The sequence below is a fragment of the Coloeus monedula genome (genome assembly GCF_965178545.1).
Source record: "Coloeus monedula genome assembly, chromosome: 2".
Lineage (NCBI taxonomy): Eukaryota > Metazoa > Chordata > Aves > Passeriformes > Corvidae > Coloeus > Coloeus monedula.
In genome coordinates, this window is record NC_138782.1 from 77908037 (window position 1) to 77925831 (window position 17795).

The 17795-nt window shown below is 34.8% G+C and overlaps 1 protein-coding gene across 4 annotated transcripts in view; it reads left to right on the forward strand.

Moving 5' to 3' along the window:
- Positions 1–17795, forward strand: part of ASCC3 (activating signal cointegrator 1 complex subunit 3) — a 253611-nt gene that overhangs the window by 147746 nt on the left and 88070 nt on the right. For all 4 annotated transcript variants that reach the window (XM_082276623.1, XM_082276626.1, XM_082276624.1 and 1 more), the window contains exons 15-17: positions 7390–7581; positions 7907–8131; positions 14279–14398. In XM_082276623.1, the coding sequence (XP_082132749.1) occupies positions 7390–7581; positions 7907–8131; positions 14279–14398 (537 nt within the window). The remainder of the gene's footprint in view (positions 1–7389; positions 7582–7906; positions 8132–14278; positions 14399–17795) is intronic.

Sequence of the window (17795 nt, forward strand, 5' to 3'; positions counted from 1 at the left end):
GTCTGTCACTTTGCATAGATGCTTGCTTAGTTTAGTGGACTTTTGTGGTTTAATTATGAAATGAGAAATACACTTAATGTTCACGAAATATTTTTCTTGCAGGGTTAATAATGTCTCAGTATAGCCTTTGAGGAGGAGTTGCACTAAAAATCATTATAATATGTATTAAGTAAGCTGCAGCAGTATTGGAAAGAACTTTAAAAGACTTCCTGCTTTCATTTTTCTGGCTAAAAATACATTCAGTCTTGCCATGGCTCAGGAGAGTGGCAATTTTGAGTATTACAAAGCAAAGGAGGTGTTCTCAAATATAACAAATATTTTTATAGATACCATGCAGTATCAGTTTCCTGTTGAAGCAGAGATATTGAAATCTTTGCACAGTTAAGCACAGCAACAAAAGGTTTAACTAGGTCTCCAGAGTTTGTCAGTATTCAAAGAGAAACCAGTAAAAATTCATCCTTTCATGTCATCAAATGCTCTCTGTATCAATTTCTTTCCATGCTGTATATCTTCCCTACTGGGTAGTTTTATAACACCATACTGAAAACTTCTGCTGTCAGCAAAACAGACCAAGATTGATGTTTTTTTCATCTGTGTGCTCGTAGTGGTTAACAAATATGACAACAGCACTTATTTGTCTCAAAGGCTGGAGACAAATAGATACCTTGCTGTATTTTACATGTTTCATACATCTGTTCCCAGAAAGAGAGTGGTTGAATTCTAAACTGATGAAAAAGAAAATAAGATTTTGACTAAAATGATTTTGCGTGCAATTTAAAATTGTGATATTATACAATTAATTCAATCTTGATTAATGTGCATTTGCATGTTGTTAAACTGAAATGTTTTGGCACTTGTCTTAATAAGAGTTGAGATTGAGTCACAGACTGGTGTCACAGATCTGGTGAAGTCCAGATTTTCATCATACTTCTGAAGCAGTACAAAAATGTATCTATATAATTTTTATTCACTTGCTATAAACAATAGAAATATGCTTAGTATTGTACAATATATGAAAAATATTGGTATTTTCACTGAGAGGTGGCTCTTAAACTGGGTGATTATAATGAACATTTCCTTTCTGTCTAAACCTACTGCTGGAATTATTTTTCAGTCTAAGTTTTTGAACCCTTTTATCTGAGAATCAGTAATTCATTCCATTTTTAGACAGGCACAGCAGTCTGGCTTGAAGTGAAATGTTAGGTTACTTTGGTCCATGTTATAAAATTCTGGCTCAAGTTGAGGTAGTGTATTGTCTATACAAATAGTTCATTTTTTTGCTCTGTAGGCCTTTTTGGCTGGGCATTAAGTGAGGTAGCTTGAAACTGTCCATGTCCTCGGTGACTTGTTACAAATCCATCATTTGTGCATGGTCAGACTTGCATTCATGTTTCTTTCATTCTTGGCTTGTCTGGCTGGTGCAAAAAAGCAACATATTAAACATTATACCACATTTCCTTAGCTTCTCTGATCAGTGAGGTCTGTAAACACTTCTGTCTAATGCATTATAGATTATAGACCTGAGGAATCAAAGATTACATTAAATGTTTACCTCTTGCTCAAGTTTTTGAATCTGAAGGCTGTTCCTCCTTTTCCAGTAGAATAATTCATTCTCTATGTACTAGATAACTTTTCCAGTGGAAAAAAGATGGGGCTGCTATGATGTAACAGTGTACTGTAAAAAGAACACACTGAAAAAGGCAAGACATTTCTGGACACCATACCAATCCCTTCTTTAACTGGTAGTCATCACTCCCTAAGGTACCAACTGGATGAAACACAACCTAATGCAATAAATAGGTTGGGATCTGTGGTAAGGCCAGGGCAATAGAAAAAATGTGCCAGAAATTCTGCCTTACACCTTCTTCCTTTGTAAATAAAAAAGAGAATCAAAGTATAATTTATAGGAATTCTTTTTAAACTGCTCTGATTGGAGTAGTCCCACTACTCTTCTTTCTTTCTCCTTCAGAGGTGTTTTTAGAGCACTTTACAGAACTTACTGAGGTGATATCAGTAAATTGATCAGACAGTAACTCATAGCTTTAAAAAATTCTAACTTTAATACAGTGAACTGAAATCTCCAGAGGGAGACGATTAGATTATTGACTCTTCCAGGAGAAATTCAAACTGATTCACATTTGTTTGCTAGAATTACCATCTTCAAATAATGTCTTGCTAGGTACCAACTAATTATATCCCAGTAAAAGAGTAAGTGTTGAACAGGGATACTACTTCAGGATAACTATACAAAGTGAATAGTTAGATACATTAGAAAAGTGAAGATGTAGAGAATGAGCGTGCATACTCATTAAGTAGAATAGCATATTCTGCATCCCTCCAGAAATGATCTGCTAGGTCATGTGTGTTGTCCTGGTGAGGTGAGCTCTCAGTAGTTTTTGGGTTCTTCACAGGACCCAGATGCAGGATGAGTAGTCAGTGAAGCTAATGCTGCTAGTGCCAGGAAATGCTAGCAAGGAAAGTAATCTTATTGATACCCCATAAAATGTTGCTTTATCCTTGTCCTAGAAACAGCTGCCGATAGCTTAATTACTATGCAGACAGTACAGGTGGAATAATATGAATAATGGTTCTAATTCATAAAAGGACAGTCCTCAAGTAATATCATTGTACCTCAAATGCATACCTTTTTTCTCCCTTCAGACTCCCATCTGTATTTCTCCATACAGTTGTTGTCATAAACTCTCAGATAATGTTACTGCTTATATTTCATGGGTTAATATTTTCTCTAGGTTTCATATACTTCTCTAAATGCATATTAAGCAGTCTCACATTTTTTCCCTGTAGCAAAAATCTACTATATTTTGAATTTTTTTTTTTTTAATTCTTATGATTTTATTTACCTTGTCCAAGTTTTAGTCTCTCCCCTTTGAAGAAGCAATTGGCAATAAAGGAATAAAACTTTTACATATATAGATAAATTATTATGCAATATGAATGTAGTAAATTCTGAAGAGCAAAAGTGGTGAATGATCATGCAGTCCTTTGATCATCTCTTTCTGTTTCTCTCATACCTATATTTTTTATATTTATGGAACAGGAATAAGCCCATGGATGGACTCCTCAACTTCCTTTTTTTCATTCTGCTTCCGTCAGCTGACCTTTACTTCTGGAGTAAATGGATACTTTTTCCATCCTACCCTGATCTCATAAATTTTGAAAGACAGTCACTATTCTTAAAATGAAGCAGCAGAGCATTTTCAGCAGTATTAGTAATATGAATTAGGCAGAGGAGGCTTTTGTCTTGCTGGGACTTAAAACAATTTAGAAGGTCAACCTACTAATTACATTTTCTGATGTCTTGAGCAAAGTTACAAAACAGTTACTTTGGATATACTTGAATTGTATTCATCACACAGTAGTAGTACTAATTATAACTGCTGTTTGAAGGCTGCAGCAAAAGATCCCTTACTTTGTTTGGTGTAGGTGTCTGTGATGTCTGTGCTATCTGAGCTCCAACACTCATGAAGTGAGGCTAATGAGGCCTCAAAATTAAGAGCTGCTACTTTGCAGGGTGTCAGGACAGTACAGAGTGTGGAGGATGGGAATAAATTGCTCAGAATTGCTCAAACCAGTGAATAAGTATAATGGTGCATTCTGAACAAACTGCAAAGGCTGCCCTATTATGAACTCCACAGAAAGGAAATTACAATGATTGAGTCGTATGGTCATGAGCATGAAGTTTGCTATAGTAAGGAGATCGTGAGAAAAATGCTAGAATAGCCTGTGCCATTTCTGTTATTGAAAGAAAATACATGAGTCAAAACCTGCATTATTAGTGGGAAAAAACACCCAAATTCAGAATTTGAAGCAATATCAAAAAAGAGGAAGCATAAAAGAAAAATGAGTAATCTACAGAAAGAAAAAAAAAAATATCATAGCAAGTAGTGATGATTTACTTTGTCCTAGATGAGGGTAGCAATTGGAGATTAAAAAGAAAAAACAACATAAATTCATGTTCTACTTATCAAGAAGCAATTTATTGGCAGCTGCTTCTCATAATCAAGCTTTATTGCTCTTTTTTACTTGTTTTTTATATAAAATAAGAAAAAAGGCATCTATAGGCATATTAGAAATTTCATTCTTTAGTTCACTGTATGAGTATTTCAAAGAGCATGCATCTTAAAGTTCTTATGAATGATGATACCTTTGTGATGCCAGATGCATGAAAAGGGGAAGGAAGGGTGTTACCTTTTATAAGTCTTTAGCAGAAAAGTTGGATTTTTTTTCCCTGCTATGCATGCATCATTTCTCATTAAAATTAAGCAGGGCATTTTTCTATGTCTAATTGTGACATTTTTAATGTGTCTTAATCAAGAATTGCATGAAATTCAAGACGTTTAAAGGAGAAATATAGGTGGCAGCAAGCTACACTGGGAATTTATTTAACACATGCTGTTTTAGATGCACACACACATGTAAGCAAAGGTCATAAATCTTCAGCCCTCTTGAGCAATAAGGGAGGGGAAAGAAAATCAATTCTAATCAGGAGACCAGTGCTACACCTCATAATCACAACTTCTCCATACACCTGAGGCACTTAGTAACATTTTGTATAAATTTTAAGCAAAACCTTTTAGTTTTATTCTGTAATAGAACAAGGTGGAAGTGATATAAGTTTTTATAGTTTCACTTCCTTTGTTTAGTAGTTCTTGATTTTGTTGTCTCTGCAACCATTAAAATCCAGGTTAAATACGACAGCCATGCACTTCACTGTTGCAAGAGTGTAAAAGGTTTGTTTAAAAGCAGATATGCTGCCATTAAATGATACACTGTGTGAGCAATCTTTCAAGGCATCACTGACACATGGGAATTGGCTTTTTATTTTATTTTCTCAAGTGGACTTTATAAAATTAGATTATGTCATTGTTCTTGAACTAACTTGCCTTGTGTCTTTGTAATCTAAAGTGAACACAAATTTATGGGAAGAAAATTAATTCCATTTCTGTGCAGTTAATAGAATCATCTAGAATAACTAGCAATTTTATTTTCTCAGCATTTGATTTTTTCCTATGTCAAAAGTGAGCTGTGATTTTTTTTCATTTAAAAAAGTTCATCATCTTCTGTCTTGGAAAAAAAATTATTTCATATATTTCTAACCTATTATCTTTGTAACGTAGAAGTCTAGCACTCCATAGATTCAATAAATGAACAGATTCAGTAAATGAATTCTGGACATATTAAATACTTCAAAGATGTTTTAGAATGTGTGGTAGATTTTAGAACTGTGTTTTTATTCTTTCTAAATGCAATGAGATGGATACATGTAGGTGTACCTACATATTTTTAAACAATTTAAGTTGATTAAGCTTAAGCTTGTAAGTACTTTATTTATAGCCAGACTAGCATTGCCATATCTTAATACATTTTCTGTCACAAACCTTTCTCCTTCCTCTTTCTTTTTATTATATTCACAAGTTCCTTTCTCTTAAATTGATGAAATTGTACTTTCTAAAACCATAAATAAATAGTTTTCTTATATATATATTAACAATTTTACTATTGGTTTTCCATTGGTATATTGTCCTGTGTTTCAAAACATTAAACAACATAGGCAATCAAGTTACATAGGTATGCGATTTTTAAATTGTGAGGATTTGAGAGCAAGATTCTGCTTTTTTAGCTAAGATTATAATATTTAAAGTGTAATGGTTTTTATATTGAACAATTGTGCTTTTTGAAAGCACGTAAAATAGGCATGTGACCAATACAAAAAGTTCTACTGAAAAAAGTGAATTTTTTGATGGTTGTTTAATCACTTATTTAAGAAAAAAGCTAATTCATCATTAAATGCTAACACCAAGTTCCAGGTGTAATCAAGATCCATCCAAATTTCTGTGCCACAGTTATTCTCAGGTATGCAGCTGAAGTGAATTTTCCATAACCTTCTGTGAATTTTGTTGTTGATAATCAATAAATTCAAGTCTTGGTGCATCTGTGCTCTTTATGAAATATTTCTTTCCATTTGTTAGCTCATGAAGAATAAGCTTCATGGACTGGAGGGCCACTTTATCAATTTATTATTTATTCATTTTTCAGCACTGCAGCAGTTAATTAAATTTGCCAAAATCGTGTGTCGTTTAAAAGCTGAGTTTGATTTCCTTTAAACGAATAGTAAATAATTACTACTAAAGCAGGAAAGATCAGATATTGAGAAGCTGGATAATTGAGAAAGTGAGAAATGTGGGTTTCCTACAATATTTTTCTTTTCATGTCCTCCTTTATAATTGCATTCCCATCTCCCTATTTATTTCTGTGTTTGCAGAGATTTATTGTTCATGTTTGGCAGTTTGCCAGTGCTGTGAACCATGTTTTGCTTTGCTTTACCCACTCTGTATCCCATAAATCAAATTTTGGTTGGCTGTGTGTCAGGAAATGGTAAATGTGAAGATATAACAACATCAACAATAACAACAATAATAATCTAATTTTATCTAGAATTAATTCACTATAATATGAAAGGCTAAAAATACAATGAGAGTCAAATACTACTTAACCTTTGTGTGGTTTATGAAAAACTAGAGATTCTCCATGGACAAAGATAAAGAAATCTGGTTTAGAGAAAGATTAGAGCCATCATTACCACAACCCTTTTGGTGTCATATTTAGCAGCAATTGATTTTGGAAGGGAGTTAGTGCAGCAGGTAGGAATGTGGAAGAGACAGGCACAAAATCAGAAGTGTTTGTGGCAAACTGGGGAAGTATATTAGTTTTTCACAACTTACAGTCAGTGTTCAATCTAGATGAAGCATGATAAAGCCAGCACCCAAAAATAATGCTCACAGACCCTCATACCCTGCAGGAGGCTGGAGGTTTTGCAGACCGAGATCCCAGCTTCCTGTGTACGGGAAAGGAAAAATGAGGGATAAATGAGAAGTTTGATTCAATGTTATGAATTTATTGATTCAGGCTGTGCTGCACCAATGCAATGGCTGGTGGTGGGGAAGGGTATCCCCTCCTTGGTGTAAAGTACAGTGTGTGTCTTGCTGCCTCAAGCCTGTCCAGGCTGCCTACACAATCTGAAAGAGTTGCTTTTAAGGAACAGTGAATAAGTGCGTTCTCAGTTCCTGTGTTATTCACTGTTGGTTAACTGGAATCTCCATTTAAGTGAAACTGTACTTTTGTACAAAGATTGAGCTTCTTACAATCTGTTAAACAATTAAGTGTATTCTTTGGACAATAAGTATAGAAAAGTTAATTTATAGAAAACCATCGCAAACTGTCATTGATGAAAAGTCCGACATTAATAGAAAAGTTTCTTTCTTATGGTTCATAATAATATTCAAATCTTTTCCTGTTTTTTTTTTTTAACACAATACTTCTTGTTCTGTAATTAGAAGTGAATTTAATTATTATTCTTGTCCATTCTAGGTACAGAGATCCAGAAATAAGCAGTTACGTGAGCTGTTTCCAGATGGATTTAGTATTCATCATGCTGGAATGCTGCGGCAAGACAGAAGTTTGGTTGAGAACTTGTTTTCTAATGGACATATCAAAGTCTTGGTTTGTACAGCTACACTTGCTTGGGGTGTCAATCTGCCTGCTCATGCTGTTGTTATTAAGGTAAGAGCTTCCCTACTCTGCAAGCAGTTATCTGTCTTAGAAGAAACCTGTGAAGAAGTATAGATAGCAAGATCTCTTGTGAGTTTCTGGCCTGGAGGGGAAATACCTGATTGACTTGAAATGTTATTTATATCTCATTAAACTGATTCTCTCCAGTGGGAGTCTAGTTTGTATAGTAAAGATTTAAATATATCAAAGATTATGAAAGGATTAGTTAAAGTACACTTCTGAAATCATGCTGTATTTGCCTAATTTCAGTATTCAGCTCATCAGGATTATATTCATGTGTATTTATGTTAATTTTTATTAACTTTTCCTCAACCAGGGAACACAAATATATGCTGCAAAAAGAGGCTCCTTTGTTGACCTTGGAATTTTAGATGTCATGCAGATATTTGGTCGAGCTGGACGGCCTCAGTTTGACAAATTCGGAGAAGGCATCATTATTACAACTCATGATAAACTCAGTCATTACCTGACTCTTCTTACACAGCAGAACCCAATTGAAAGCCAGTTTCTTGAAAGCCTTGCAGACAACTTAAATGCAGAGGTAACCTTTGATTTGTTTAGAGAAAATAGCAAACTTTAAAGGATTGACATTATTTGAAACAAAAATGCAATATTGTCACACTTAATAAAATTTTCATTGTACATATTTTATTACTGTTAGTGTGTAGGTGTGTATGTTTAAGTGAACTGCTACATATGTGGAAATGGGAGTCCTTTACTAAAGGTAGTAGGTATTCAAAGTAGGATGGAGGGTCAAAATACCATTAAGATAAAACTGTAGCAATGCAGCATTTACCTTTGAATCAGAAGAGGTTTTTTTAGAATTTAGTAAGTGTTCTGTATAACTGAAAACTAAAATCCACAAAAAAATTAAAGCCTGTCTTTCTGTAGATAAACAAATTCACATGTTTGACTGCAATATAGGGAAAATAATGGACTTGGCTTGAACTTTTTTTTCAAAGGCACTGGACATTTTTTCATTTGAAGTCAAGCAGGTCAGCTAAACTGAAATGTCCAGTGACATAAAACTGCTTATCACTTTGAAAGATTTGTAGTTTATTTGGTCTATTAAGAATAGGCTTTTAAAGATTGCTCTCAACCATTTCCTTCTGATAGCACTTAATGATCCTAGAGATAGACACTTCTGAATATTCTCTAAGTGGAACTGGATGGATGCTCAGTTATTTAAAATTGCAACTTACGTGTTAGCAGTAAAAATTTATATCCTAAAGTTGGTTGTATAGGCCAGGATTACCTGTGGTTATTTTTCAGCACCACAATAAGTCAGGAGAGAGTGATCTGGGATACCATGTGCCTTTTCACAAGGGTAGAATCCAGCCAGCTTTCGTAGAAGAGCTTTGTTCTTTTTTCTGAGATACATGAAACAAGGGTTGGGTAGGCTTTCCTTCACAGCAGAGGATTTTTCTACTTTTTTTAAATATTAGAAAGTTAGTCTTTTTTTCTGATTTTCTGTAATAGGAGTCATCTGAAAAGAACAGTGTACTCATGGCTTTAAAATTATCCTAGATTCCATAACCATGGTACGGTTACATAAGCTGAAGATGCAATCAGAATTTTGTTAATCACTGTGATAAATGATTGTAAGTAGAAGTAGCAATAGAGTACAATAGTGTAGCAAGGGCATGAAAACAACATATGTGATATTACTTAGTCTTCTGTCATAACATGCAGGACAAATTAGTACCTGCCAGATTACAGATAATCAATACTATGAGCACTGATAAGGAGCTATTGTGTCAGTGTTTTTTGGGAAGTAACTTTATAATTTCCTTTTAATTGGAGTCAGTCTAAACTTCTGTGTATGCTGATTTGATCTAAGTTAGGGGAATCCTCTGAGAAGGATACAGGTGGTTTAGGAGAAATTGTTGCATTTATCTGGAGATGAATATTCCAATAGGCTCCAGCATTCTGGAAAAAAAGTGCATTTTAAAACAAATGCCATCATCTGGATCAGTAGATAATCTTAGGAAGCACATTCAGTTTTAGGCATCTTCTGCCCTTTTGGTAGTAACAAAGCACTGTATAGATACGAAATACATGGATTTTGACTGATTTGTTCCAGAAACCAGACAGTATGTTGATGACCACTGTCGTCTTCTCCATAACAGAGCCCATTGTTAGCATCAGGAAATCTGCACTGATGTATAATAAAACAGCATATTGTTGGAGCAAAATCTGCTTTTATTACAAGTCATTCAGGAAATCCAAATGCTTATTCTCTACTTGTAAAGAGAAACAAATTAAAGGCCAGAAGCACTGCTGAATTGTTTAAATTCTTAATTTATTATGGACACACCAGTAGCTGAAAGAAGGGCTAATAAAATGAGGGCAGCAGTTGGAAGTATAGGAAGACTTCATGTTTCCAGAAGAATATGAAATTGCCTTTATCTAGACCAGGTCTCTTGGCAGCAATAGGTAGATTGTAAGAACGATTCAGATATTTGGGGTAATATAGCATATAATCCTAGCCACATGATTGCTAAGGGGAATCCTGAGCCTTGAATTTTGTACATAGACTTATGTGGTGCAGGAGAGAAAATTTGGGCAATAGTGCAAAAAAATTGCAGTTTTTTCTAATCTCCAAGTAAAAATTAATTTTCTAGAAGCAGAAAATTTTCAGATAGGATGGGCAAGGGAATAAATCAGCTTCTGTGAAAGGAACACACCAGTTTTTCTGTATGCTTCAGGAGAGAACAAAGGAAAATCAAGATTATGTGACAGAGTTTTGTGAAGTAATAAATGAGGTAATATGACAAAAGATTGCATCTCTCCTGGGACAACAAGAATCAGGGTGTTTTGTCTGAGATGAGCCAGTGGCAGGTTTAAAAAACAAAAAGATGTCAGTTAGGTGGTTAGACTGTGGAACTCTCTGCAGGGAGCTGTTTCTAAACAGAAAAGTACTTAAAAAACTGTCCAAAAATGGAATAAAAATACATTTAAAGATACCAAGTGCAAAGCCAATACCTTTAACTAAAGACCTTGAGATGCAATAGTTTGAGAATTTGCAAGAAATTTATATGATGCTTGTTCCTCATTGCCACATTTTGCCCTTCAGCACTTGCTGTTACCTAACTTCAGAGACAGCTGATCTTGATGCTCCAGTGCTTTTGTTCTTAGAAGAGCTCCAAGTGGGAAAACCTGAAATATATCCAACTTCATTGAGCTGACACCAGAATTAAGACTTTGAATGTCCACTGTGAATTCTCTCCTGCAGATTTGAGTTTTGGGTTGGTTTTGTGGGTTTTTTTCTCCTAAAAATTAGCAGAATAGTAAATGATCAGTGATGATCAACATAGGCATGGAGATGCCCTTTTCCTTTTTTTGCTGAAATTCTGCCAGTGGGCATAATAGAATGCAAAAAGCAATAAAATAAACAGCTGGTTAGGGTACGTAGTTGAGAGGAGCAAGTTCTGGGGCAGTAGACCAGCTGGCAAACAGAAAACACCTACAGCTGTATTTTCTGGAAATACAGGAAGAAAGATAAGATGCAGGGGATGTGGTTTAATTAGACCATAAACTTTAACTTATCTGGGAACTATCATCAATAGCTCATACAATGCAGGTCACCATTCCTTCCCTAATGGTTTCCACCTGATAGAGCCCTCCCTGACAGCCACAGCTGGACTCCAGCTTGTTGCTGGGACAACTCCTTTCCCCAGAGAGCTTAGGAAATGATTTGCAGTGCTGGACAGTAGGTATACCTTCCCCAGGGTGTTTGCCTTTACTTGCATGTGCTTACGATTTTCCTCTGAAGACAGGAATGTAAAACGTGGTGACTTTTTTATTCTGGACAAACCTCTTAATCTTTTGTCTTGAAAGAAAGGGTTCTCAGAAGAGATGAAAAATTCCTTCAGAGCCCTTCCTAAAAAAAAATAACTCAGGAGGTGGGTGACTGAATGGGTGATCTGGGTATGGGGCAAAGCACAGGAGATTCTGTCTGATTTTGGACAATTCTAGTAGCATTAAGAAATTATTTCAAAAGCTTTAGAGGAATAAGACCATAGTCTTATGGTGCTGAAATAGTAATTTAAAATCCACTGGTTTCCAAAGCAAACAGAAAAGTGCTTATTAGGTTGTAAGAAATGTTCCTTGCTCTCTTACCTTAACAACAAATATTTGATTCATATATAGAAGTTTTTCTTTGTGTAATCTGACTCACTTATACAACAATAACAGACATTATATTTGTAACAAAGGCACACATATGTAAAAAAGAATGTATTATGCTGTACAATAAGTTCAGTAGCTATTATCAGTAATATTTTTATGCTGCTTTCTAATTTGTATAGAAATATCACAAAGAAAAAACTCATTTTTCAAAACCTGCCCCCCAAAAGCCATGCTACTTGTACCTGTTTACACTTTTTACGGCCTCCTCTGAAATATCATTTGACTAGATAAAATTTGTAGGATAGCATTTGTGAAAAAAAAAGGCAAAAAGAAAACAAACGACAATAAATGCAACTAAGCACCTAAGCACATCGCTCAGTGATGGCAACATCAGTCACTGCAAAATTAGCTAAAATTGTGTGATGCTGATTATTACTGTAATTTAAGATTACATAGTGAGTTGGGTAAATATAGTACTCAAAACTGCGTTCTGGGAGTGAGAAAACACCGTTGTTTGCATTTGAACTGTGAAAAATCAAAAGTGTTTTATGACAACTGGTGCAATTGGACAATACAATGTCAACATAGTAAATATTTCTACTCCTCGATTATTCCATCTGTAACTAAATGCCTACTACACAGTTGAGGAAATGCTGGAAATTTGGATCATTCATGCTGTTTTAATGAAAGATAAATTTTCCATCCGTAAGAACTTTACTTGAACACTAGATGGCAGCAAATATTTAGATATTACTCTGGTTTATTTGACTGCATGATAATTATTGAAGTTGGGGGAAGAGCAAATGTGCAGTATTAGATTTCAGTACCGTATCTGAAACCCAACTGTATTTCACAATTGATGTTTTCCTTCAGTTTTGCTTTTAACTTCTTAAAATAATTAATTAGAATAGAATAGCAATAGAGTCAGATATCTGAGCAAATGGGGCAAAGAAAAAGTGAGGGGTGTTCTGTTTTGTTTTTTGTCAGACTTCATGGTCCTCAGTAACAAGAATATTATGTTTTCATGATTGTGAAAGTGGTTGTTGAATATGCTGCTACTGGACTATGTTGCTAAGCTATTTCAAGTTGTGCACTGAAAGATATTTGAGTCGTGGAAAGAAACCAAATGCTCAAAATAACCTGTGTACAAATCAAGTAATAGTAACCTGTGGGTTCTATTCCATGTTTTCCCAGTAGTAGTCTGTGAAGAGCTGGATGCTTTTGTAGCTACTTCAGTGCATTATGTAGCTATATACTTTGAAAAATGGGACTTCCCCAACCTCCTTATGCTTTTGGAGAACAAAATACCACTTGAAAAATGTGTAAAACAAAGCTTGGGGTTACTCCATGCTATTAGACATTGATATTAACAAGGTTTTGCTGGATTTAAGTTAACTTAAGGCAATTTTGGCCTTCATTTTTATTTTTTACCAGATATTTATGTTATTTGAAAAATAATGTCAAGATTGTTATTAAGGTCTACATGTTTCAGTCTGAACATGCATATGTACTCACTTAGTTCTATAGGCTTTTTTTTTATTATTTCCGCCAAGTCACGTGGAACATTTATGTGAAATCCAAACACCAATAAAACAAAAATAGCTTAAAAAATGCAGTAATGGATCACAAAACTTTGGTAAGAGGGACTTATGCTTGTTTTAACAACCAGCAACAACTAAAAAAGGTTTGTTCATGGGACATCCAGGAAATATTAAATTCTTCTGGTAAAATCAGGTTAAGTGGAATTAAGCGGTAAAATGTTTCTCATGAATGTAACCAATACAAAATAGAGCTGAAGCTATTGAGTAAAAATGTGTGTGTGGTTAAAAGTTTGGTGGTAAAAGTATTGAATTTAAAAAAAAAAAAAAGTCACTTAGTAAAAAAAGTGATTTGGTATACCTGATTTAGCCTTGAAATATAAATAAACATGTTTACATATATATGTGAATATTACCTGTTCAATTTTGTTATATTTTGATACAACAAAAATGTAGCAGGTACCTGTATGTTTGACTTGCAGCTACAAAAGGAGAAAACTATAAAGACTGTGAATAAAGAGATTGCCAAGTATGAGGAAGAAAAATCCTAAAGATTCTTGGTATCATTTTGTTTAGGACCTGATTGTGCTTTCACACTGGCATGATGAAATTAATCTTTTAAATGTAGATTCTTTTCTTTTCAAGTACTCTTCTTTAAATTACCTCGGCCATATCCACTACAGAATTATTTTGTTTTGTCTTTTTTATTTTTATAACAATCTTGCTCAATATTATCTTTTAATTTTAAAAATTGTAAGAGGTGTAGGAAAGATTGTTTATGGTCACTGTATCTATAATATTGTGTCAAAGAAACCCATGTTATTAGATGTTCACAAGATAAAGATGCATAAATTGTTCAAGTTATTGTTTTAGGATTATTTCAAAATTATTTAAGTTGGAAATATCCCAACCCTTTCTTTAATCTTGTGCTAATATTCTGAATTCCTTGTGTTTTCAGCCAAATAGTTATGTACAGCTGTAACATATATACTTAATTTTGTCTCTTCTCCTGTTTCCAGATTGCTCTTGGTACGGTAACTAATGTGGAAGAAGCAGTAAAGTGGATAAGTTACACTTATCTTTATGTACGGATGAGAGCAAATCCATTAGTATATGGCATCAGTCACAAAGCTTATCAGGTATAAAATGCATTTTAAAAAAATCTGTAACCTGTCCTGGGTCTCTAATCCTTCCCTGATGTGAAGATAAATATTTGCTATTTCTACTTAACCTGACATCAGCAATTCTTTTAAAGTGCTTAGAAAAAGGAAGATATTTTCTGTAGCAGAGTGTTTTTAACACTGAATTATGAGGCCCCTTCTGTTCACATAAAAATACATTTTAACTGGTCAAGTTATGCTCCAGCAGACACCATTCATTCTTATCACACAGTTACTTTAACTTGGTTTGTTTTCAGTGTTTCAGTTCTGTAGACTAGATATAAATGATAAAAGAAAGCATTTTTGAGTTGCTTGATTCCCCCTCACGCTTGTCAACTTTTGTTTTAAAAATGTTTCATGGCATAACATCTCATAAACTATAAAATAACATTTTTAATTGGGTGATATTTTCTTTCATATGATTTATTAATTATACGATTTTTTAATTAATGTATTTGGAAATTTTTTTGTTTATTTACAAGTGTTCCATGCAGTGATATGAATCAGAGCACATTTACATAAGGGTTTTTTTCCCACATTTTTTCCATTATCTGTAATTTTTAGGAAGATGAATAGTTTGCAGATTATCTAAATATCGTTACCTTTTTCTTTGTACAGCTGTTTACAAGCATTTAATGTTAACATAGTCAGACATGGTTAATTGAGCCTAATGCAGGCCAGACTCCCAGCTGTATGGTAACTGCAGTTTATTTCATGGGAAGAATCTGGTTTGTGACTTTGTAATTTATTTTGATATTGCGAGCAGCAGTTTGCTAGGTCATGGTGACATGTACAGGTATATGTCAGGAGATAGATTTTTGATATTTTTTGTCTCTGATGGTGGAAACTCCATTGAAAATAGGTGTTCTTCTATTTAAGGAAGCTTCTACAGACACCTTTAGACCTCTGGCCATCTCAAATTTCTTTTCTATAAAAGCTGCATAGTACATTACCATGTGTTACTATAACAGTATGTAACCCAAAGTAATAGATAAATGAGAAGCAAAAATTGATTTGCTAGTGAGAAGAATGATGTTGTCCCATTAATATAAATTCCTTTTTTTGTTTCACTATCAAATTCTAGATTAAAAGAAAAGTAAGCCTGGTGATAATAAGGGGTGAAAAAAGCAATAAAACACTAACAGAAATACTTCTTATAAATTCTAAAAATAATGAACTGGAGTTTCTCCCCTTCCTTCTGGTCTAGTGTTTTTATTTAGCTGCTGAGATAGTGGAGATTGCCAGCACTTATTATATTCTTCACTAACCTTCTTTCTACCTGTTTTGATTTGATGGGCTTATACTAGGCATTCATATTTTTGAGTTAAGGCAGTAACAAAATTATATCAATGTGAAGTGTTACCCATTCATTTAGGAGCAAAACCAATGCAAATCTCCTTATTTTCTAGATAAACCAATTTTAAACGTCAAAGGTAATGTGTGCTAGGTAGTATATGGATGCTGTAGTGCCAGATGCAGATATAAACAAAGATTTGGTCAATTAGACCACTCTAGGTATAGGTATCCAATTTTCATAATTGGTACCTATAATTACTGTATTTTAGTAATGTTGCAGTGTGCGAATTTCTGTCTCTGTTTTGACTGACGATCAGTGTTATCCATTCAGAATCCCTATATCATGGATCACGCTTCCTAGCTGTTTGATGGGACTGAGGTAATGCAAATTCATTCTCCATTCCCTTTCCACTGGTACTCACTACATCCAATAATCACCTTAGGGCGTCCACACAATAGGATGCACATCTTTGGTACCCCACGTGTTGTCTCCAGGATCTTTCTGGGCTACCCCCACAAGTAGGCTACTGCAGGTCCGCTGCTTTGATTTGTGATTTTTCAAGTTGTCTGCCAGAAATGCCAATAGTGCTTCTCACTGATTTGTGAAAAGGGCCAAAATTAATGATGAGCAGCAAGAGGAAACAAAGAGTGGAAGGAAAAACTGCGGCAAATGCAAATGTTGTATTAGTGAAGCTTGTAATATGAATTACAGGCATTTTCTCATAATTCTGGGGTTCCAAAGGAAAGGTGCCTGGATTAAATAAACTCCTTTGTCTATTTTCTCCTCTTTTTTGTTCCACTCTTTGGTGTTCCCACAGTTCAGAGCTTTTTATCACCATAAAATTTATGTTTAGATATAAAAGTTAGAGGAGCTTGTGCCCAACTTTTCTCTCAGTAAGTTAGAGAAAACGGTGTGGATAATAATGTACTTTATCATGAATAGTAATGTACTTTATCATGTGTTCTTAGATTTCCATATGCATACTCCGGACCTGCTCAGTTTCTTTCTGTAGACATGCCAAGGCTCATTTTAAGAGTATGGCTTAAAGCTGTTCTAGGCTGGATTTTATGCTGGGGATTTCTAATTATGCAAGTTCAACAGGAAGGGTGCTAACCATGGATTCTCTAGACTCAAATATTGTTTCATAGCTGTTTCAAGTTGGTGACCTTTCCTTTAAAGTTAAAACTTTGTAAAAAATGTTAGTCTGCTGCCGCAGCTTTAGCTTTTATGTAAGGCAAAAAGATTGGCAGGTACTTTGGACTGCCAAAGGAATAAGGAATCATTTTGATATTTTTTTTAATTTTTCCCCCACAATAGTTTTAAGAAATGTTGAACATCTGGCATCTAGATCACTCTTTTTTTGACCAGCTCTGCTCTGAAATCTGACCTCAATGCATGACTTACTATTGAGAAAAGAAGTCTAGACCTTTGCCATGTTAGCTTTTGACTTGAAACTAAGGCAAGCCATAACTAAGGAGAAACAGCTTCAGGGTATCTGGCAAACATGGAATATTAGGATCTAGTCTTGCAGCTGCTTTGTGGAGATGACTACGTTTGTCTGCAGCTTCACCAGCTGTGAGATGATGTACTTCTGCACAAAGGTGAAACTGAATCCTGGCCCAGGGAAAACCAGAGCAAACCAAGGCATAACAGTTCTCTAATCCTGCTCCTTTTTGCTGTCTTGGTCATGTATCTCTGTCACAGATTTACCAGCAGGGCTGGAATAGCTTATTCTGTAGGAAATCTGAGCTATACACGAGCCCTGAAATAAGAATACTGCCTGTGGACTAGAACAGTGTTTTAGTCTTATCAACTAATTATTGCTTGTCTAATTAGAGCCATATCTCAGGTCCACATATACCAGAGTGTGAACATAACTGAATCCCTTTTCACCCATCCCAGGTGCCTGATGTGGAAACACCCAGTTATACAGAAGTCCCACTCGGATGGGAGTTTTGCCCAGCCTTTTATGTACTAAGGAGATAACGTGCATTTTTAGTTGAACAAATGTCCAAGTTCCTGAACTTTGATATGAATAGACGTGGTGTTGGGCACAGGAAGCTCCTTGGTGTGCTTTTA